Here is a 25,000-nt window from a genome sequence, read left to right on the forward strand (position 1 = left end):
GTAGGCCACATAAAACTGACAGAGAGGGGTCAGCATAGTGCAAAGACTTTCTGCACAGTCAGTTGCTACAGAGCTCCAAACTTCTTGTGACCTTCCAATTAGCCCACGTACAGTACGCAGAGAGCTTCATGGAATGGGTTTCCATGGCCGAGCAGCTGTGTCTAAGCCATACATCACCAAGTCCAATGCAAAGCGTGGGATGCAGTGGTGTAAAGCACATAACCACTGGACTCTAGAGCAGTGGCGACGTCTTCTCTGGAGTGATGAATCACACTTTTCCATCTGGCAATCTGATGGACCAGTCTGGGTTTGGAGGTTGCCAGGAGAACGCTACAATTCGGACTGCATTGTGCCAAGTGTGAAATTTGGTGGAGGAGGAATTATGGTGTGGGGTTGTTTTTCAGGAGTTAAATGGTAAATGGTAAATGGTTATACTTGTATAGCGCTTTTCTACCTTTTTAAGGAACTCAAAGCGCTTTGACAGTATTTCCACATTCACCCATTCACACACACATTCACACACTGATGGCGGGAGCTGCCATGCAAAGCGCTAACCAGGACCCATCCGGAGCAAGGGTGAAGTGTCTTGCTCAAGGACACAACGGACGTGACTAGGATGGTAGAAGGTGGGGATTGAACCAGTAACCCTCAGATTGCTGGCACGGCCACTCTCCCAACTTCGCCACACCAACTTGGCCCCTTAGTTCCAGTGAAAGGAACTGTGAATGCTCCAGGATATCAAAACATTTTAGACAATTCCATGCTCCCAACCTTATGGGAACAGTTTGGAGCGGGCCCCTTCCTCTTCCAACATGACTGTGCACCAGTGCACAAAGCAAGGTCCATTAAGACATGGATGAAAGAGTCTGGTGTGGATGAACTTGACTGGCCTGCACAGAGTCCTGACCTGAACCCGATAGAACACATTTGGGATGAATTAGAACGGAGACTGAGAGCCAGGCCTTCTCCACCAACATCAGTGTGTGACCTCACCAATGCGCTTTTGGAAGAATGGTGGAAAATTGCTACAAACACACTCCGCAACCTTGTGGACAGCCTTCCCAGAAGAGTTGAAGCTGTAATAGCTGCAAAAGGTCATATTGAACCCTATGAGTTAGGAATGGGATGGCACTTCAAGTTCATATGTGAGTCAAGGCAGGTGGCCAAATACTTTTGGCAGTATAGTGTAAGTAGGATGTGCGCTAAACACAATCAGAACTCTCAAAGTAAACATCATCTGAACATTTTTAGCATGCGGCTGTCATGTCTGTGTGATCATGTTTTGTTTTAGTCATGTCCTGTTTGGTTTTGGTCACTTAGTTCCTGCTTTTTCACTCCCTTGTTGTGTTTCCATGGCAACCCATTAGTTTTCACCTGTCCTCATGTCACGCACCTGTCTCACGTTTTGCACTCGCGCACCTGTCACTAATCATGTCGGTATTATTTAAGCTTTCTGTTGCCAGGCAGTCTGTCTGGCGACATTATCTGCTGTTACCCTTGTCACTAATGCGTTCATTCCATGCCATTGTTCCATGGTCGTTTCCATGCTTGTTCCAAGTAAGTTTTTGTTTATTCATGTCACGTTTAGCAGTTCTTTTGTTTCATGTCTTTAGTCTACGTTAAGTGTAAGTTTTTGTTTCATGGTCAAGTTTGTACCTCCGCCTTGTGCGCGCCTTTTGTTTGTACCCTTTTGTTTGTATTTTCTTAGAATAAATATGTCCTTACCTTCACGCCATGTACGCTCCAACTTTTATTGCATCTCGGGAAAACAAACACCCCACAGTCCCCGTCTTGACAGCGGCGATGTTTTCCAAGCATAGATGAAAGCATCAACTTGAGAGGTGTCCAAGTTGGTCCACCAAGAGTAAAAACTATAAAGAGGGCAATCTGTGGTTGCCATAATCATGAAATATGTCCTTATCATAAGCTTGTGTTCCATCACAATTAATATTAACACAGTTTTAAGGGTAAAATGATTGCATATTATTGTGACCCATTACCTCCCTGCTTGGCACTCAGCATCAAGGGTTGGAATTGGGGGTTGAATCACTAAAATGATTCCTGAGCGCGGCCACCGCTACTGCTCACTGCTCCCCTCATCTCCAAGTGGGTGGAACAAGGGGATAGGTCAAATGCAGAGGGTAATTTCACCACACCTAGTGTGTGTGACTATCAGTGGTACTTTAACTTTAACTTTAACTTTATAAGGTTGATTTAATATTGTAAAATAATACTATTAGTATTAAAGTCTTTCCCTATGTTGTACATTGAGGTGAACGGTTTGTACCATAATTTCAGGGCTACATATTAGCCGCACCAACCTAGTTTTTGGACAGATTGTTATGGTTTACTAGGGGGAGGTGACGGCAAACAGACACCAGTAGTGTATACAATTATTTAATATATACTTATATATATTCAATATATATAATAATAACAAACAATACTAATATAATAAACTAAGGAAACAGGAGTGTGAACTAGATCCAAAAGGTAATGAGTGTGTGGTGTAAGATTATGTGTGTAATTTAACTGAAGTGTGTGTTACCAAAGTGTTGAACGAGAGAAGAGGAAGTCCAGGGGCCAGGCAGGTGATCCGGGATACAAGCGGGGGTCCGTGGGGCTGAGAGTGGCGTCAAGTCCAGGGGCGAGCGAGGAGTCAGGAACGAGGAATGCAGTCCAAAAACACAGGGGGGAGATCCAGGGAAAAGTGAGGCGCACAGCTCACTGTCCAGGCGACGGAGGGTACTGCAGGGACACGGAAGAAGACAGGGGGGGTTAAGGCACGGAGAGGAAAACAAGGAGAGAGAGCTAAAGCTTAGTTTAAGGGTCACCATGAGAAAACTAAGTTCCCGCGCCGATCCTTGGGTTCACTGGTCCCTTTATGCGGCTTGCCCTCATCAGTCCCAGGTGTGCAGATCTCCGGTGAGTGATTGCAGCTGGTGGCTGCTGCAGGGCGGAGACGCGCGCGGCGCGTCCCTGGATTTGCGCGGCCGTGGGCGTGTCCCCAGGTGCGCACAGACGGCAGGGGTCTGAGCCGTAACAGTATCCCCCCCCTATGGACAGATTCCAGATGTCCTGGAAATAAAACCCCCCAAAAAACAGGAACAACCGTCAAGGGAGGGTGGAGGGGCGAACTGGTGGTGGGTCGCCGGCCCAAGTGTCCCCGAATCCACCGGGGACGAGTCTGGTGGCGGCGGCGAGTAGACCGCCGCTGCGGCCGGCGAGGTGGACGACCAAGGAACGGTCGACTTCTTGGCCGTCTGGGAGGCGGACGCGAGTGGCGCCGTGGTGCTTCCCGCCGGAAACGAAGAGGAGGCCGGCGCCATGGTACAGCCCGCTGGACATGAAGAGGAGGGCACATCGTTGTCTGAGGTGAAGTGGAACAGGAAGACGTCGGCGTGGAAGCAGCGGACGTCATCGCCGGCGTGGAAGCAGCGGACGTCATCCCAGGCGTGGAAGCAGTGGACGTCATCGGCGGCGTGGAGGCAGCGGACGTCATCGGCGGCGTGGAGGCAGCGGACGTCATCGGCGCTGCAGGCCGAGGTGCAGAGGTCGGCGCTGCAGGCCGAGGTGCAGAGGTCGGCGCTGCAGGCCGAGGTGCGAAGGTCGGGGCCAGCCTGGGAGCTGGTGGAGACCCGGGGGTTATCCTGGGGACTGGTGCTAGCTCGGAGGCTAACTTGGGGACTTGTGCTAGCTCGGGGGATGGTGCTAGCTCGGACGCTAGCCGAGGGGCTGGTGCTAGCTCGGACGCTAGCCGAGGGACTGGTGCTAGCTCGGACGCTAGCCGAGGGACTGGTGCTAGCTCGGACGCTAGCCGAGGGACTGGTGCTAGCTCCGGGGCTAGCCGAGGGACAGGTGCTAGCTCGGACGCTAGCCGAGGGACTGGTGCTAGCTCCGGGGCTAGCCGAGGGACAGGTGCTAGCTCAGGGGCTAGCCGAGGGACAGGTGCTAGCTCGGGCGCTAGCTCGGGGACAGGTGCTAGCTTGGGCGCTAGCTCGGAGACAAGTGCTGGTAGCGTGGTTGGTGGCTGCGGCCAGGCAAACTGAAAAATCGGTGGTAGTGGTCTTGCTGGTCGCAGCTGTGCTACCTCACCAGCACAGCTGTCGGTATCATTCCCCCCCCCTCCAAAGGCGGATTCCAGACCCTACCAGTAGACTGAGAAACAGACACTGCGGGTGGAAAAAGGGTGTCCAGGCGGCGAGAAAATTCTTCCTTGCCCATATTGCTACTAAACATTCCCTTCCAAGACAGGTCGACAGGACCAGACAATTCCTCCCGTGTGGAGCGAAAAGAGTTCCCGCGCCGATCCTTGGGTTCACTGGTCCCTTTATGCGGCTCGCCCTCATCAGTCCCAGGTGTGCAGATCTCTGGTGAGTGATTGCAGCTGGTGGCTGCTGCAGGGCGGAGACGCGCGCGGCGCGTCCCTGCATTTGCGCGGCCGTGGGCGTGTCCCCAGGTGCGCACAGACGGCAGGGGTCTGAGCCGTAACACAGATTTGATGTTGAACATATATTGGCCGAACAATTTTATAAGCTGCAAGTGTACACATTGAAATATTTGATGTTAAAAATGTAACAAAATACAGAGCGTGTAACACAACATAGTCTACTGTAGGGGTGACATTCGGCACCCCGCAGTCCTGCCTTTTGGGGCCCATTAGTGGGGGTGGATTTTTTTCGACGGGTGAGTCAATCTTCTTGGACTTTGGGGCAGCGTTTTGTGCATTTTGTCGTGTCTTCTCAGTGACAAGGGTGAGTCCATAACGTGCTAAATGGTGGATGATTGCGTGAGTGTGTTCGATTTGATCTGAAGAATTTCATTGGTCCATCATAATGCAAATCCCCAATTTATTGATCTGATGTGACAATGCTACATTTATTTAAGCGGATGGGGAAAAAGTAGCCAATTATAGTCCAAACATTACGGTATTTGTTGGTGTACTGTAAGCCAACTCTGCTACTCCTGAACTGTAGAAAAATGCAACCTCACTGCAATGCCTGTGCTATTATTTTTCTAACAAATGCACCATGTTTTTAAACCTCAGCTCAATGCTCTTTAGAAAACAACCCAATTTAACTTGAGGGTGTTTAGCCCAATCACCAAAACATTTGGTGCACAGCTTTAGAGGGCTGACAAACACATATACTGTATGTAAGATTTGAACAGAATTACCTGCCAAACCATTTTGCAGGGGCATGGACGGGACTTTGCAACAAATTCCCAAGTCATTGATCCTTTTGTGTAATGATTCCAAAACTTTGAGGGTAATAAACGCATGCGTGCATGTCTTCTAAATAATTATAAGCACAACCCCAAGGGGGCACCACACATGTCATTAATACAGGCCTGGGCAAGTATTTTGACTCGGGGGGCCAAATTTTGAGAAAAAAATGTGTCTGGGGGCCGTTATATCTATTTGTAGGAACACTAATACAAAACCTCACAATATTGTCTGATTGAATGCTAAAAACGTTGAGAGAGACCACCTTAAAAAACAGAATGGAATTGTTTAATTTTTTTACTGAATGAGACTGTTACGTTCACCGGGGGAAAGAGACGACACAACGGCAGGAATAAGCTCAACAGGTTTATTGAACTTAATGATCTGTTGGGGTGTGTATGCTACTAAGAGTGTATGGTGCAAGACGATGTGAGGAATTAATAATGTAAATGTTACCAGAGGGTTTTGTACGTGCGTGCTGGATGAATTGTCCAAAAATCCAGTGGGGCAAGGCAGGAAGGAAATCCGTAGGCAAGCGAGAGGTCGGGGGCTGGAGAGAGGCGTCGAGGTCCGTGTCCAAGCGGGGGTCGAGGATCGAGGGAAGCAGTTATAAATCCGGAGGGAAGTCCAATGAAGCGAGGCGCACAGCTCGATCAATGGAGACGGAAGGAATACACAGAGGACATGTTAGAATCGGGCAGACGGAAAGCACAGAGAGCAAGTACGAGGAGGGGAGCCATAGACGAGATGCTTACTACTAAGAGTGAACTACGTTCTGGCACTGGCTCTTTGGGTCCGCTGGTCTTTATAGCGTCGACCCTCATCAGATCCAGGTGCGCTGATTGTAGATTGCCCGCAGCCGTGCAGGCGCGTGGCCACGACACAGGAAAAGCGAGCAGAGGCGTGTCCCAGGGCGACGCTTGCTGCAGATGGAATTAGGGATTGCGCATGCAAATAAAGAATGTGGAATTTACAATATTAACTATGAAGGATAAAACACTGAATATTGACAACATATGTCCAGGTCTGCATTTGTAGGTGACGTGAATGAGACAGCAGTCTTGACTTTGACCCGCTTTGTCCTTTTGCGTGTCCGCAGCCCATGTTTTCAGTCACGCCAAGCCTTGCAACCAATGCCAACGGTGGTGCCGCTGCAGCATTTAACCCATACCTTGGCCCAGTGTCGCCCGGTTTGATGCCTGCTGAGATCCTGCCCAGTGCCCCGGTACTGTTCACCAGCAACGCAAGCGTCCCAGTCCCGCTCGGCACTGCTGCACAGAAACTGATGAGAACGGACAGACTGGAGGTGAGACACAACAAACAAAAAATTAAGAACTTACTTTTTTTTTTACAGATATGCAACTACAATGCGATCAAAGGTTTACGTACACTTGTACGGAACATCATGTCATGGCTGTCTTGAGTTTCCAATCATTTCTACAACTCTTACTTTTTTGTGATAGAGTGTTGGAGCACATACTTGTCGGTCACAAAAAACATTCATGAAGTTTGCTTCTTCTATGAATTTATTATGGGTCTACTGAAAATGTGAGCAAATCTGCTGGGTCAAAAGTATACATACAGCAATGTTAATATTTGCTTACATGTCCCTTGGCAAGTTTCACTGCAATAAGGCACTTTTGGTAGCCATCCACAAGCAAACAGCTCAATGTTTGTTTCATCTGACTACATAACTTTCCTCCAGAAGGTCTTATCTTCCCCCATGTGATGTCAGATGAAACAAAAATGGAGCTGTTTGGCCACAATACCCAGCAATATGTTTGGAGGAGAAAAGGTGAGGCCTTTAATCCCAGTAACACCAGGTCTACTGTCAATCATGGTGGTGGTAGTATTATGCTCTGGGCCTGTTTTGCTGCCAATAGAAGTGGTGCTTTAAATGGGACAATGAAAAAGGAGGATTACCTCCAAATTCTTCAGGCCAAGCTAAAATCATCAACCCGGAGGTTGGGTCTTGGGCGCAGTTGGGTGTTCCAACAGGACAATGACCCCAAACACAACTCAAAAGTGGTAAAGGAATGGCTAAATCAGGCTAGAATGAAGGTTTTAGAATGGCCTTCCCAAAGTCCTGACTTAAGCTTGTGGACAATGCTGAAGAAACAAGTCCATGTCAGAAAATCAACAAATTTAGCTGAACTGCACCGAGTGGTCAAAAATTCAAGCAGAAGCTTGTGGATGGCTACCAAAAGCGCCTTGTGTGTATACTTTTGACCCAGCAGATTTGCTCACATTTTCAGTGAACCCATAATAAATTCATAAAAGAAGCAAACTTCATGAATGTTTTTTGTGACCAACAAGTATGTGCTCCAATCACTCTATCACAAAAAAATAAGAGGTGTAGAAATGATTGGAAACTCAAGACAGCCGTGACATTATGTTCTTTACAAGTGTATGTACACTTTTGATCGCGACTGTATATTAGCATTTAAAATATGGGATGTATCTTTCGGAATAACGAAGACATAAATTCTGTCCTCAAACAGCTTTTGTTTGCAGACTTAATTAGGTACCGGGTACACAGTTTGTGTTACACTACAGTCTATTACCATAATAGAGTCATTACCCGGTAGGAGGCCACGGGGAAGACCCAGGACACGTTGGGAAGACTATGTCTCCCGGCTGGCCTGGGAACGCCTCGGGATCCCCCGGGAAGAGCTGGACGAAGTGACCGGGGAGAGGGAAGTCTGTGCTTCCCTGCTTAGGCTGCTGCCCCCGCGACCCGACCTCGGATAAGCGGAAGAAGATGGATGGATGGATGGATGGAGTCATTACCCGGACTTAAGCAAAGAGAAAGGCACACCAATGAGAGTAGCTGCACACATACCATTAGCATGGCAAAGTTTCACTGAATCACTGTCAAAGTTCTAAAGAGTCGCCGTGTTCTTCCATGAAACCAATCCTTCACTTGAAGCCCGACGAGCCGGGTCGCTCCAGTAGGTAGCTGTGCACAGCTAATCATTAATTGGACTGTAGCTCTATCTCATCCATTATGCCGCCCCGCCCGGAAAAACAATCACGGCAGAATAACGAGCTAATCGTTGGATGCAGGCAGGAGGTGGGCGAGGGCTGCATTTAACACGTACCAGTAGGTGGTCAGGTAATTGATGGTGGCGTGGGCTGAGGACATCGCCGGGCAGACGTCATGCAGCGTTGGGGATTGGTTCAGTGACAGGAAGAATAAAAGGTGACGGGGGGAATGTGGAGGGGTGTGACTCGGAAATCAATTTGTAGAGCTGATGGTCAGCAAGGGATGAGCCAAGCACAGACGACAGAGGACAGAGACAGAGTGGGGACTAGATTTCATATCAGAGCAGTGTTTCCCAAAGGACTGGTATATGTTGGTGACCTGGTGGGTTTATGTAATGTAATAACGTAATCGTCAAAAACGCTAAAATGGAAAGCAAACCAGATATATTTGGAATAGGGTTGTACGGTATACCAATTCTATTGTAGTATCGCGGTACTAATGAATCAAAAACGGTACTATACTCTGTTTGAAAAGTACCGGTTCATTTTTTATTTTTTTGCGGGCATGTTGTCGTTGTCACGTCATGACATTGCTGGTTTTACGAGCAGAAGAGCATGTTCGGCAGCGCACACACACGTAGTACTTACAAGCAGACACAGTGTGTAGACAGAAAAGGGAGAATGGACGCGTTTTGGTGTAAAAAGTAAAGATAAAGGTAAAGTTATAATACTGAAACACCCTCAGGAAGAGGTGCTTTAAGACATGGCTAGCCAGCTAGCAGCTAACATCCATCCGCAGTTGGCAGTGTTTCAGCTACTTCTAAATCACTAATCCTTTTCTCCATAGCGACAAAATAAAGTAAGATTCTTACAAGTACCATTATCACTGCAGGACGCGGAGTAGCTAAATATGCTTCACTACGCACTGTAGGTAGATACAATAGCTCACCGGCGTCACAATGTAAACAAATGCCATGGGTGGATCTACACCTGACATCCACTGTAATGAAACCAAGTACAATAGCGTATCTAGGCAATACTACTATGATTAAAACAATATTTGTTATCGTCACAAAATATTTTTGTTTTTTAAAAAAATATTCATATTATATTCATAAACTCTGGAAATACGTCCCTGGATACATGAGAACTTAAATTATGACCAATGTATGATCCTGTAACTACTTGGTATCGGATTGATACCCACATTTGTGGTATCATCCAAAACTAATTTAAAGTATCAAAGAAGAGAAGAATAAGTGATTATTACATTTTAACTGAAGTGTAGCTAGAACATGTTGAAAGAGAAAATAAGCAGATATTAACAGTAAATGAACAAGTAGATTAATAATATTTTTTTACAGCTTGTCCTTTATAATTTTGACAAAATAATAGGTAGATAAATGACACAATATGTTACTGCATATGTCAGCAGACTAATTAGGAGTCTTTGTTTGTTTACTTACTACTAAAAGACAAGTTGTCTATGTTCACTATTTTATTTAAGGACAACCTTGCAATAATAAACATATGTTTAATGTACCCTAAGATTTGTTGTTAAAATAAAGCCAATAATGACATTTTCTGTGGTCCCCTTTATTTAGAAAATTATCGAAATACATTTTGGTACCAGTACCGGTACCAAAAATATTGGTATCGGGACAACCCTTGTTTGAAACTACAAAATTAATTTTATTCTGTCGTTAAAGAAACAAGACCTCTTTCAGAGCGTGAAGGGAAGTTGAGAAGAGCGATAGTCCTACCTGCTACAATGTAATGTTCTACAAAAGTATCTTCCCCAGATTTGGTGCACGTCGCATTTTTGAGAAAGATAACAAAAAAAGGGGTTTGATTACTCGCTAAATTGGCAACACTAATCCCTTTAGCTCTGTCTTCTTATTCTCTGGTAGACCAGACACATTATAGGGCAAAACAACAAATCTATGTGACCTTAAAGACTTCAATTGTTGTTTTTTAATCAAAAATGATGATTGATACCAGTTTGTCCATAGTTGCCGCAAAATTAATCGCGATTAATCGCAGACAAAAACATTTTTCCATCATTAATAAGTGTACCCTAGACATATCATTTTCAAGTTTTAATACCATGTCTGGACAATTAGTTTGCTTTGATGAAATGTTTTTAAACATTATGAGGAGCAACACTATGTTTAGATAGCAGTTTCACACAATATTTACACAAAATGGGGTTTGTTATGGTCATGCTTTGATTGTCAAAGATGTGAGGTGATGTTTTTTCGATATTCTGTACTTTACACATTGTACAAGTTAATGGCATTAATATCTCTGCGTGACAACATTTTAACCTTTTTTACTTATTTATTAATACAATAAAATATATTCAGCCAGTGACACGTTCTGTAATTGCAGACTATCAATCAGAACAGGTTATAAACAAATATACAGTAGTATAGTGGTAATACTGTGCAATGCACTGTAATTGCCCGTGCGGGCTGTAGAGGGCAGTAGCAGGCATGCCTGCTGTATTAAACCCAGTCTCAGTGGGAGCGAGGAAGACGGAGCTGTCGTGTTGATTGTGTTAGTTCGACAGTGCTATTTGTGAACATACATACAATACAATACAATATCGCTATTTCAAAACACTTTATTTCAATCTGCCAGAAAGCATTCATTGAGGTAAGAATATCACAGAATAACAGTACAAAACGTATTTGACAAAGCATGATAGACAACGTTTCAATTGTTTTTTTGGCTAGACCGGATGTGAAGCGCAGCGCTATTATTTTGATGATTGGTATGAGAAAAGACTTGATATATTTTGACAAAAGTCACTTTAGACATCCTTTCTACCGTCTTTTTTTCTGCTGAGCTTTTATTCCAACGTACTTAAATCCGTTCAAGTAACAATCGAATGTGTATGTTTTAAATGCACTTAACTAATGTAAACACCGACTTGAAGCTCTCCTCTCTGTCGGCAACAAAGCGGGCTAGGCGACCTAATACGCATGCGCGGTAAATGCGCATGTCATAGTCACCTCCAGTGTTGCTTTGTGTGCAAGTTCTTAAATGTAACTTATCTGAACAATATCCAGAGTTGTGGTACTTCAATGTACTGGAATCTAGTGTGCTGGGGGGCCCTTTTGTAGTGAATCACACCTGAGACATCATAAAGTAATCAAATCTTTAATAGACACGTAAAAGTAAACAATGTGTTAAAGAACATTTTACAACAATCAATCTCAGGATCTAGATATCTGGTCAGGACACTCCTCACTCTTTTGCCTTCACCTTCATTGTCCATTCCTTTTTGGTGACTTTATATACTCTGGACTTAGATGTTGAGTCCATGACATACATGGCGGACAATAACTGATACAGTCTGCTCTCCCAGTCCAAATGCATTCGCCATTTTCCGTAGTCTTCCCTCGACGGCTAGGTAATACAAAGCACACGCTACCTTTTTTATCACATCCCCGGGAGCCCGCCTTGTTGTCTCTCCTTCGACAAATGGACACAGTTTTTCGCTAAGCAGAATCACAGCTGACATTGGAAAGTTCTGTTGCCGTCTGAGAAGTGTTGTATCCCAAATAGCTGCAATGGCTTTCTCTTAAAGTATTCATGTGTGATTTCCACAAGCGTCTGTACATGTAGAAGAAGTAGAAACACGGGCATGTCTGGATGACTCACCGCCATATTTCCAGTGGAAACCGCTTCATTATGAAGCTGGCTGTGGCGCGTTCATTCTGATGTCACTTCCTGTGTGGGGCGCGGTCTATCTGACTTCGCTTCCTCTCCAAACTCAGTTTGTAAACGATCAATGAGTCCATACAAAGCTAAGAGCCGGAGATTCAAGAAATAGACGGCGCACTTACCCGTGTAAAAATTTGTCCGAGGAGGGGAACCTTAAATGCTGGTTTAGTGTGGCTGAAACGGGGCTTGGGCTGAATAATTATTCCTTTAAGGGGTTATGCGGCTTAGTGTAGACATGGCCTGAGACTTCTATAATGTACCGCTTTCTTTGTCCATTTATGCTCGCTATTTTCCCCGCTTGTGGCTCCACAAGGCGTATGCACGTTAATCGTGCGTAAAATGTGTTTTTATCATGTTAACTTTGACAGCCCTATTAAAAACTCTTGGTCAAAAACAATTGTTTGCATACAACAAATCCAGGCCATTCTTAAAATAACATATTGTATGTATTTTTCTGTCCATTTTTACCCAATCGCAAATTTTCCAGCATTTTTTTTTTTTAAGTTTGGAAATTTAGCTCACATGATGAGACAATGTTTGATTGATTGATTGAAACTTTTATTAGTAGATTGCACAGTGAAGTACATATTCCATACAATTGACCACTAAGTGGTAACACCCGAATAAGTTTTTCAACTTGTTTAAGTCGGGTCTACATTGATTCATGATACAGATGTATACTATCAGATATATACTATCATCATAATACAGTCATCACACAAGATAATCATCAGAGTATATACATTGAATTATTTACATTATTTACAATCCGGGGTGTGAGATGTGGAGGGGGGGTGCCTTTATCTCCTGTACCCATGTGTGTATTGTTATCTTATACTCCAATAATTTTAATTAAAGTAACAACAATGGCTGTAATTGTTATTGGTTTAAACAAAATGAATACTGTATCCTCAAAAGTATCCTATATGTTTAGTCGTAGTAGTTTGATTTATTATTTAACTTATAATAAAACTTTGGGAAATATGAAATATATATATTTTTTATTTAATATGAAATGCATAATTATGATACACAATTCTTGATTTATAACAATTATGGTTAATTATTTGTATTAATTATTGTCATTTTGGTCATAATTATTAAGTTAAAGTTAAAGTACCAATGATTGTCACACACACTAGTAGTAGTAATTAACAACACAATACACAAAAATGAAAATGGAAAATGGCAAACGTGGGGAAATGTTTTGAAAACAAGCCCCCAAAAATACATGAATTCAATACTGTATATAATTATATTTATTTTACTTTACGTATGCTTTAAATTGTATATTTTTAAGTACTGTATTTTCCGGACTATAAGGCGTACTTAATTTTTTTTTCTTTTTTCTCAAAACTCGACAGTTTGCCTTATGTAATGCCTAATGTACGGAATATATCTGGTTGTGCTTACCATGAATTGATTTACGTGGACCTCGACTTAAATAAGTTGAAAAACTTATTCGGGTGTTACCATTTAGTGGTCAATTGTACGGAATATGTATTGTACTGTGCAATCTACTAATAAAAGTTTCAATCAATCAATCAATCAAAAACTCAAAACTATTTTATTTGGTACATGGTGAAATGATAGTGTGACCAGTAGATGGCAGTCACACATAAGAGATACATGTAGTCTGATCTGTATTTGGGATATGCATAAGTCCTGAAAACTTGCGCGTGTCCGCCTTTAAAGTCCGTGCCGACACCGTAGTCAATAAGCTTCTTCTTTTTCTCTATCTTCTTGTTATGTGACATTCATCCTCCACTGTTGCCATTTCTAATATAAAGTAGTGTAAAGTTCTTACTTATATCTGTCAGTAAACTCACCATGAAAGCACTAAAACATACCGGTGTATTGAGTTTACATTATTCAGAATCAGAATCAGAATCAGAATAGTTTTATTGCCATTGTTTGAGAACGGGTTCACAAACTAGGAATTTTTCTTGGTGCAAACGTGCGACATAAAACACATATAACACATATTTGGTAATAAAAAGAGCTGTGACTGAGCTATCAGATGGACTTAGAAGGGATTCAAGGAATTCAAGGAGCTGCTGTTAGGAGTTATTGTTCATTTGCCTGATGGCCGAGGGGAAAAAACTGTTCAGGTGGTGGGAGGTGTGGGTCTGGATGGAGCGTAATCTCCTGCCTGAGGGGAGAGGGGAGAATAGTGTGTGTCCAGGGTGAGAAGAGTCAGCTGTGATCCGACCCACACGCCTCCTGGTCCTGGAGGAGAACAAGTCCTGGAGGGATGGGAGCTTGCAGCCAATCACCTTCTCAGCAGCACGTATGATGCGCTGCATTCTATTCTTATCCTGGACTGTGGCGCCGGGGAACCACACTGTGATGGAGGAGGTCAGGATGGACTCTATGATGGCTGAGTAAAACTGCACCAGCATCTCGGTCGGCACCTTAAGTTTCCTCAGCTGCCGCAGGAAGTACATCCTCTGCTGGGCCTTCTTGATGAGGGAGCTGATGGTCAGCTCCCACTTGAGGTCCTGGGTGATGGTGGTGCCCAAGAAACGGAAGGAGTCCACAATGGGGACGGGGGTGGGAGAGTCAATCAGGGTGAGGGGGGATGGTGGGGCTGTGACTTTCCTGAAGTCCATGATCATCTCCACTGTTTTCTGGGCGTTCAGCTCCAGGTTGTTGAGGCTGCACCAGGACGTCAGCCAAGGAACTTTAGTTATTTGAGAGTTCCGGTCGGACAGTTTTTCATGGGACACATTTCGGGCGTTGTTGTTGCACTAGTGAGCCACGGATGAGGAGATGCTGCTCCGTTGTTGATTTAAGTAAAGTGTGAATGTCATTAAAACAGTTAGCTCCATCTTTTGACACTTATTCCACTCCCGTCCTTGCACGCTACACCGCTACACCATCAACAAAGATGACGGGGAGAAGACGCTGTCCAAGTGGAGGCACGTAAATAAGACCGCCCACAAAACGGCACATCTTGAAGCGACTGTCAGAAAGCGACTTGAAGATGATGTGTAAAACATCATCTATGCAACATTTTGACCAAATAACCACCATTACATGTTATGTAGACCACAAGGAAGTCTTTTGTTTGATATAGCCCATTCATCGGCAGTGCGCCTTATAATCCGGTGCGCCCTATGGTCCGTAAAATACGGTACTATATTCATTTAGCAGCAACCCCACTTCCCGCACAATTTGTAATGTTTTTTTAAATGACTTCAGTCTTCTGATTGGCTAAAATGATCTTGTGGTGAGGTGTTATGACACCACCTGTTGCTTTGGCACTGAATTTGACATCTTGACAGCTAACATATTTTTTACATTTACTTTGACCAGGGTAAAACCTAAGTCTAAGTCTGTAAATAACCCTGTTCCTGTGGCCTAAATGATTACTGGCTCCCTCTATCCAGTACACCCTGGACGTGAAAATTCATCTGGAACTCGGTTGAAATCACTTAAAATATCTTCCAAGTCAGCCATAGTTGAGTTTTCTGGTGTGCCATTCAAAATAAACACGTTTTAGGAATGCCGTGGACTATCACGCACTGCAGTCGGTGGATACGTCACGCACAATTTCCCCGCGTCGCGGAGAAATCTCCTATTTTAGAAGACGAGCTGCTCTGTAGAAATATTTTCCACAACTCTCAGAGTCTCTGAGTGTTGCCCTACTGCCGCATTCAGGAAAATCCATAAACTCACATGTTGCTTTCTTACCTGCGCTGATGCGAGTGGCCGAGGGTGACAGTTACCATGGAGACGGAAATATGATTAACGGGCCCTTCATTTGTTCCTCCACCTAAGCACTTTGGGCGGGTTAGCTCCCTCTAATGCATGATTAAGCACTGTTAGGGGATCCACACCGGCTGCAGAGGACATCAAATTGTTCCAATTTAGCTTCACTCTTTTCCGTGTTTTCTTCCTTTTTTTTACTCAAGCTGTCACACTCCCTCTCTTTTGTTTCCTTGATCCTGATCTCCGCGTCCTTTACTCCGTATTCATCACCTACTCCCACGGTTCCTCTCTCACCCTCCCTCACCCGCCTTTCCAACATCTGCCTGACAACAAGGCAGGCTCTTTTTTTTTTGTAGACCAGTTGTGGCAGTGGAAGGTAATGAATGCGTGTTACGGTACGTGAACGTGGAGGTGTATATTTAGAGACATTGTGGACATGTAGAGCTATTTAAACTCAACGGCTCACTCTGGCTGGATGTGTTGAGATGATCAGCCATTTGGCGACAGTTCGCTTGTGGAGAATGGCAGCGGTGGCCTTTTGCGTAGCCAACACATCAGAATCAGAATCAGAAATACTTTAATAATCCCCGAGGGGAAATTAAGATTTTCAGCACAATCCCATTCAAGAGCAGACAAACACTACAGGGAGACAGAACAGGATCGCTGACAGACAGAGCTGCGGAGCTGGTGCTGAGCGCCTGGACGGACAAGCGTCACAATGTCTTGGCTGAATGAGCATGTATCGGACACCTCGGTTTCCTTCGACACATCCTCGCTCATCCATGCGGACTGGACACTGGCCGAGAGTTAGTGGGCGGCCGAGGGTGGAGTCAACTCTCTTGGTTGCTTTGTTGGGTCTGCTCCTGTCTCTGGCCATGCTCCCCCCACCCCAGCAGATGATGGCGTGGAACACTGCAGAGGCCACCACAGTATATGTTTTTTTGTTGTTTTACTTTTGTGGCTGTGTGTAGAAGTGGCTGGTTATATGTCTTTAATGTCCTATGTGTTCTTTGATGTTTCCCTCTTACACACATTTTTATGTGTGCTATGGCTATGAGGTTTTTTTAAGTTTTTTCCTTGGCCTCAGTCTGAACCCCCTCTACAGTGGCCCAGGCTTAGACTGAATTCCCTCCCCAGCGTTTACCTGTTTTTCACCTTTTTTGTAAGGGGCGCTGGAAGTTGGCAGACCCGTCAGCGATCCTGTTCTGTCTCCCTGTAATGTTGGATCCTGTTCTGTCTCACTGTAATGTTTGATCCTGTTCTGTCTCCCTGTAATGTTTGATCCTGTTCTGACTCCCTGTAACGTTTGATCCTGTTCTGTCTTCCTGTAATGTTTGTCTGAACTTGAATGGGATTTTGCTGAAAATCGTAATTTCCCCTCGGGGAATATTAAAGTGATTCTGATTCTGTTTCTGACGAGTCTGCCAACTTCCGGCGCCCCTTACAAAAAAGGTGAGAAACAGGTAAATGCTGGGGAGGGAGCCCTTGGAGAGGGGGTCCAGACTGAGGCCAAGGAAAAAAAGAAATCTCATAGCCATAGCACACATAAACATGTGTGTAAGAGGGAAACATCAAAGAACACATAGGACATTAAAGACATTAAAAGAGCAGAGCTGATGCAACCAGCCACTACTCCACACAGCCACAAAAGTAAAAAAAACAAAAAAAACATACACTGTGGTGGCCTCTGCGGTGTTCCACACCATCGTCTGCTGGGGTGGGGGGAGCATGGCCAGAGACAGGAGCAGACCCAACAAAGCAACGGCCACCCACTCACTCCGGATCAGGCCCGCGAATAGCTTTTATTTTATTTTATTTTGCTAAGTATAAAAATTAGCCATAATTTTTGAATGAAAGAAACTGCTGTTCTAAATGTCTCCACTAGATGTAATAGCAATTCTTTGTATGTAAAAAAACAAAAACAAAACACATGTTCGTAAATCAGTTGAGGAAAATGATCAAACTACATACAAAACATCCTGTAATTTGATTTTGATATAATTTTTTTTATCTTGATAGATTGAAAATTAACACCAATGAGTTCAGAAAGTATAAATAACGACGAATAAAGATAGAATACTATTAACCGCAACATGTAAGTGTAAAATAACCCCAACAACATTATGATTTGTACATTATCAGAATGTGCTTGTTGTATTTTTAAACCAAGAAAACAATCTGAAGTTGTCTTTATTTTTAAGTTATCGTGCCGTGATTTTACCAGTCCGGCCCACTTGGGAGTAGATTTTTCTCCATGTGGCCCCCCATCTAAAATGAGTTTGACACCCCTGTTCTAAAGAGACCGAGGTGTCCGATACCACAGATCACTTCATGCAGATGGCGAGTCGACTGCAGTAAACAGATATTTGCTGGGGGAGAAAAGGTGAATAGAGATGTACAGAACACAGGGCGTTATGAAATTAAACGTCTTTAAGTGCAATTGAGACAAGCAGGGACGATAAGTTATTGCCCGGCTCTTAAAAACGTCAAAATGTGATTCTAAAGGGAAAAAAAATGGTCTCAATTTATACGTGCACTAACCTTGTGTGTGTGTGTGTGTGTGTGTGTGTGTGTGTGTGTGTGTGTGTGTGTGTGTGTGTGTGTTTGTAAATACATCAGCCCCCCCCTTTGAGGTCTCATATTTCCCATGGGCCTCGCTGAGCTGGGGGCCGAGGCCACAGCTTTGCTTCCCTCAGCCCTTTGCCGCGCCCTACTGGCTCGCATAGGAACATCAAAACGCAGCTTATTTGCATAACGGATAAACGTGTTGTGATGTATCGGCCCGTAAAACCGCTGGTTACGCTCCGTTCTGCGTATCAATCAAGAGTAATGGCCACGCCTTGTCAAATAGATTGAGCGTTTTAGTTTGCTTAGCGCGGTCATCAGCTTGTGAACTGGCTAAGACTTTTTAATTAGTTCATCAAATGGTGAAGTAAAATATGTTTATGATTGTGAATTTTTATTGTATTTCATTTTTTTTGTAATTGTGTTACATAGTTTTATTTTTCAAATGTTTACAAAAAAACCCTAATATTTCATTATACGGGTCAAACGTTTGGACTCACCTTCTCATTCAATGTGTTTTCTTTATTTTCATGACTATTTACATTGTAGATTGTCACTGAAGGCATCAAAACTATGACACCTGTGAAGTGAAAACCATTTCAGGTGACTACCTCTTGAAGTTCATGGAGAAAATGCCAAGGGTGTGCAAAGCAGTAATCAGAGCAAATGGTGGCTATTTTGAAGAAACTAAAATACAAAACATATTTTAATTTTTTTCTCCTATTTTTTGTTAAGTACATAACTCCACATGTGCTCATTCATAGTTTTGATGTGACAATCTACAATGTAAATAGTCATGAAAATAAAGAAAACGAGGAGGAAGTGTGTCCAAACTTTTGGCCTGTACTGTATGTTTTAATAATTGCATATTATTGCTTATTATTATGAGAATGATTTCATTGATTTGACTGATTGATTGCAAAAATTATGATTAATAATTGATAATTATGTTTGTCCTGTCTGACAATTATTTTTTCAATCAAATTAAACACACGTTTGAATTTGTAATATACACAATTAATTACAGGTTAATACTCGCTTGCATGATTTAAGTCAACTTAAAAAAAGACCCCTAATATTTTTACACAAATGCAATTTTACTGTCAAATTATCATCCAGAAACATTTTAAAATGTCTTACAGTAGGAAGGGGATTCATACGGCCCCGAGTACACTATCCACGTTTTGCCGCCAGATGGCAGTAGAGTGTTGGGATATCTTAAAATGTGTTTTGTGGCAATTAAAACTTTGACTGCAGCGTCAGTTGCTTTGTAGAGTGGCGCTTTCCATCATTTTCAGCAGACTGCTTTGCAAAATGTTCCATACTGTACTTTACAGCTTTACTTTACAAACAGTTGTATTTAAAACCCAGTCAGAATTCATTTCAGAACTAGATAAGGCATTTTCCTGAAGGAATTACGTGTGAATGTTGGAATGGTTTGAATGTTGAAGAGTTTGAATGTCAAGGAGTTTGAATATCAAGGAAAACCGCAATTTGGTTTGGAACTTGGGGAAGTGTTAGTTTGAATGTCCAGGATGAGTGGAATGTGTAGATGTTGGAATGGTTTGAATAGGTTGAAAAATGTGGGAATTGTGCAACTTGGAAAAATGTCACATTGATTTCAATGGGAATTTCCCCCAAATTTGGAAATATCAGGAAATGCGGGAATTTTTTGGAAAATGGTAAAAAACTTGGATGTTCTGAATTAATTCAAATGGTTGGTGAAGTAGTAACATGTTGAATTGAGATCTGGTATTACGGAATTCCTGGAATTTCTGGAAAACCGGGAATGTTCCCAGTTCAAAAAACAACCTCGTTTTTGGTCCTGATTAAGAGGAATGTTTTGACGGTAGAACGGTTGAAATGCCTTGAAAAATGTGGGAGGAGTAGTCGCCAGAAAAAGGGTGGAAATAGGGCTTTGGAAAACCAGGAATTCTGGAAAATCTTGGAATGTTTTTGAACTTGGAAAAAGGGTAGTTAGAATTTCCAGGATGGTGAATTATGTTGAAGTTGGAATGGTATAAATAGGTTGAAAAATGTGGGAATTGTGCAACTTGGAAAAATGTCACATTGATTTCAATGGGAATTTCCCCCAAATTTGGGAATTTCAGGAAATGCAGGAATTTTTTTGAAAATGGTAAAAAACTTGGATGTTCTGAATGAATTCAAATGGTTGGTGCAGGAATTTTTCAAATTGGTGGAGAAATGTTGAAGTAGTAACATGTTGAATTGAGAAACGGTATTACGTATTTCCTGGAATTTCGTGAAAATCGGGAATGTTTCCAGTTCAAAAAACAACTCAGTTTTTTGTCCTGATTAAGAGGAATGTTTTGACGGCAGAACAGTTGCAGCGGGTTGAAAAATGTGGGAGGAGTAGTCGCCAGAAAAAAGGGTGGAAATAGGGCTTTGGAAAACCAGGAATTCTAGAAAATCCTAGAATATTTTTTAACTTGGAAAAAGGGTGGTTTAAATTTCCAGGATGGTGGGTTATGTTGAAGGTGGAATGGTATGAATAGGTTGAAAAATGTAGAAAGTTAAGTTAAAGTACCAATGATTGTCACACACGCACTAGGTGTGGGGAAATTTGTCCTCTGCATTTGACCCATCCACTTGTTCACCCCCTGGGAGGTGAGGGGAGCAGTGGGCAGCAGCCTGGGCATAATTTTTGGTGATTTAACCCCCAATTCCTACCCTTGATGCTGAGTGTCAATTTTTATAGCCTTTGGTATGACTCGGCCGGGGTTTGAACTCACAACCTAACGATCTCAGGGCGGACACTCTAACCCACGGGTGTCAAACTCATTTTAGATCGGGGGCCACATGGAGAAAAATCTACTCCCAAGTGGGCCAGACTGGTAAAATCACGGCACGATAACTTAAAAATAAAGACAACTTCAGATTGTTTTCTTTGTTTAAAAATAGAACAAGCACACTCTGAAATTGTACAAATCATAATGTTGTTGGGTTAATAGTATATATACTTTATTTGTCGTTATTTATATTTTCTGAACAAATTATATGATAATGTTCATCAATCAACTCATTGGTGTTAATTTTCAATCAAGATAAAAAAAAATTGGTAACATTTTAGTATGGGGAACACATATTCACCATTAATTAATTGCTTATTAACATGCAAATTAGTGACATATTGGGACTTAATTAGTCATTATTAAGTACTTATTAATGCCTTATTCTGCATGGCCTTATTATACAACCAGTAAGTCATTAAATAAGAGTCTTCTCTCAATAACCTCAGAATTATTGCTCATGAGTAACCCTAACCCTAACCCTTATATGTTTCCCTAGTGTCCAAATAACTCTAAATTAAGTCTTTGTTACTTTAATAAGCAACTAATCAATGGTGAATATGTTCCCCATTCTAAAGTGTTTCCAAAAATGTTTATCAAAATCAAATTACAGTATGTTATTTATTTAGTTTGATCATTTTCCTCAACTAATGTACTAACATCATGTGGTTTATTTTGTACATATGTAGCATCATCGACAAAGATACAAATAATTGCTATTGCGACATCCAGTGGACACATTTAGAACAGCTGTTTCTTTCATTCAAAAAGGTCAGGTTAATTTTTATACTTGGCAAACTCATCCCGCGGGCCGGATAAAACCGGTTTGCGGGCCTGATCCGGCCCTCGGGCCGTACGTTTGACACCCCTGCTCTAACCACTAGGCAACTGAGTAGGTTAGTAGGTAGAAATGGTGAAAGTTTGAAAAATGGCCAATTCATTTTGAATGGGAGAAATGTCCCGGAAAACCTGGAATTCTGGGAGATCTGGGAATTGTTGGATGTTTTGGAGCATTCACACAATTAAATTTGCTGTTGAGCACACCAGTCAGAGTCTCCTGCCCATATACATGAATAATGCAATGTTTTTTCGTGATTAATCACACAAGTTAACTTGTTGTTTTTACCTATCCGAAATGATATAAATATATTTGTTTTAATTACATACAGTAGCAAGACATTTGATTTGATTTATGTTATCTGAATGTTTTGGTGCACCAGGTATGTCGGGAATACCAGAGGGGCAACTGCACTCGCGGCGAAAATGACTGCCGTTTCGCCCACCCGGCAGACAGCACCATGATCGACACCAATGACAACACGGTCACGGTGTGCATGGACTACATTAAAGGTCGCTGCTCTCGAGAGAAGTGCAAGTACTTTCACCCTCCAGCTCACCTGCAGGCCAAAATAAAAGCAGCCCAACATCAAGTCAACCAGGCTGCGGCTGCTGCAGCCATGGTAGGTGACCACAGCATCCTCACGAGATTTGTCTTTATGTAACGTGTTAGGTATTCATTTCAAAACGTAAAGACACCTCAGACTATAAGTGATGATTTAAATCAGTGTTTTTCCAAGTGTGGCACAGTGAGTCATTGAGGGCCCTCAGAGGGCCGCTTTTAACAATGAGTAATATATGAATACACATGTATATATAAAATACATTAACAACAAAATATTAACATTTTACTTTAAAACTGGCAGCTCACTCACCGGAATTATACAGTAAAAGCAGTGTTTTTTTACAGCATATAAAAAAATGGAATGGAGAAACAATACCACTGTTTTTCGCGGTAAAATTCAAGCAACAGAGCTGCCAGTTTTAGTTTTTTAACTGTCAAATCTTGTTGTTTTAATGTTTTTTGTTTGTTTTTTAATGTCATAGTGTCTTACTGTATATGGAAAAAAAACAGTACCAAAGTTGATTTTACGGTAAAAAACTCAGTCGGCGGAATTTAACCGTAAAATCTATTGTCAATTTTACAGTCTACAATATGATTGATAATTTGTTTTGAAATCATAAGTCAAGCAGATATTTAAGTACAGTATTTATCTTCATTTTAGCATAAAAATATTTTTGGAATACATGATAATATAATATTTAGATTTTGATAATAATGAATTTTAAAAGATACCCAATTGCATGCAGTACATGATTTTTTATGTCAAAAGGGAAAGAACAAATATATTTAGTAAGAAACGATTAAGCATTTTATTAACGCATATTATTTCCAGGTTTTCACGGGCCACATCAAATAATGTGGCGGTCCAGATTTTGCCTTGAGTTTGACACCTGTGGTCTATACAGTTGGGGCATCCCCTACTTCCAAAAAAATTATTTCCCGGAGTTTATTTAGTGTTTTCTACTCACCTTGGTCTCGGGTTACTCTCTCACTGTAGAAACACGGATCCAATGATTTTGCCTTTCTTAGGAGGTTTGAAAATATTTTCTTTATTTTTCTCAAAATGCTGCATCCCCTCAAAATGCCTGCCTCTATAACGATATGAACATGTTATTGTGACCAAAATGATCACTTTAATCATTCATATCAAGGTATTATTGAAAATGCTTAAAGAATACTTCTATACACACTGAAATATTTGAACCAAGTTGCATTTATTACCATGTTTTTCGGACAATAAGGCGCACTTAAAATCCTTTCATTTTCTCAAAACTCGACAGTGCGCCTTATAACCCGGTGCGCCTAATGTACAGAATAATATTGGTTGTGCTTACCGACCTCAAAGCTATTTTATTTGGTACATGGCGAAATGATAAGTGTGACCAGTAGATGGCAGTCTCAAATAAGAGATGTGGTAGACTTCAATATGACTCAAGTAAACAACACCAAAATGTTATATGTTCCATTGAAAATATAGAACATTACACATGGCGCTCAAAAATCTATCAAAATGTTTTAGTATGACTTTGGTAAGCTATGAAGCCACACCGCTTGATGGATTGTACCGTGCTTCAACATAGGAGTATTATTATGGTGTGTGTATAAGGTAAGACATATTATCTGGTGTTTTGTTTCGCAATATTATGCAAAAGCAACTTTTCTTACCTTCTGGTACCTGCTGATCTGTATTTGGGATCTGTATAATTCCTGAAAATGTGCGAGCGTCCGCCTTTGTAGTCCGTGACGACACCGTAGTCAAAAAGCTTCTTCTTTTTCTCTATCTTCTTGTTATGTGACATTCATCCTCCACTGTTGCCATTTCTAATATAAAGTAGTGTAAAGTTCTTACTTATATCTGTCAGTTAACTCGCCATGAAAGCGCGAAAACATACCGGTGTAGTGAGTTTACATTAATCACCCAAGGAACTTTAGTTATTAGAGAGTTCCGGTTGAACGGTTTTTCACGGGACACATTTCGGGCGTTGTTGTTGCACTGGTGAGCCACGGAGGAGAAGATGCTGCTCCGTTATTGATTTAAATAAAGTGTGAATGTCATTAAAACAGTTAGCTACATCTTTTGACACTTCTTCCACTCCCATCCTTGCACGCTACACCGCTACAACAAAGATGACGGGGAGAAGACGCTGTCCAAGTGGAGGCACGTAAATAAGACCGCCCACAAAACGGTGCATCCTGAAGAGACTGTCAGAAAGTGACTTGAAGATGATGTGTAAAACATCATCTATGCAACATTTTGACCAAAGAACCACCATCACATGTTATGTAGACCACAAGGAAGTCTTTTACATTTAAAAAAAACAAAACATACCCCTTTAATGCGCCCTATAATTTGGTGCACCTTTTGTATGAAAATAGATCTGAATAGACCCGGTCATCGGCAGTGTGCCTTATAATCCGGTGCACCCTATGGTTCGGAAAATACGGTAGTTTTTTAAAATAAAATAAGCAACACACTAGAGATGTAACAATAAACATTATTAATGATAACCGTAATAAAACTCCCAATGGTTATTATGACCATTTTAAAATAAAATGTTTGCAAAACCG

At 42.2% G+C, this 25,000-nt stretch overlaps 1 protein-coding gene across 8 annotated transcripts in view; it reads left to right on the forward strand.

Annotated features, from left to right (window-relative positions):
* The window catches only part of LOC133658367 (muscleblind-like protein 1), a 201,017-nt gene that overhangs the window by 152,279 nt on the left and 23,738 nt on the right, over positions 1 to 25,000 (forward strand). For 7 of the 8 annotated variants that reach the window (XM_062060296.1, XM_062060295.1, XM_062060301.1 and 4 more), the window contains 2 exons: positions 6,324 to 6,530; positions 22,251 to 22,490. In XM_062060296.1, coding sequence (XP_061916280.1) covers positions 6,324 to 6,530; positions 22,251 to 22,490 — 447 coding nt within the window. Of the gene's footprint in view, positions 1 to 6,323; positions 6,531 to 10,743; positions 10,868 to 22,250; positions 22,491 to 25,000 lie in introns of those variants that run through there. The other variant, XM_062060303.1, reaches the window with a different exon arrangement.

The sequence above is a fragment of the Entelurus aequoreus genome, linkage group LG10 (assembly GCF_033978785.1).
Source record: "Entelurus aequoreus isolate RoL-2023_Sb linkage group LG10, RoL_Eaeq_v1.1, whole genome shotgun sequence".
Lineage (NCBI taxonomy): Eukaryota > Metazoa > Chordata > Actinopteri > Syngnathiformes > Syngnathidae > Entelurus > Entelurus aequoreus.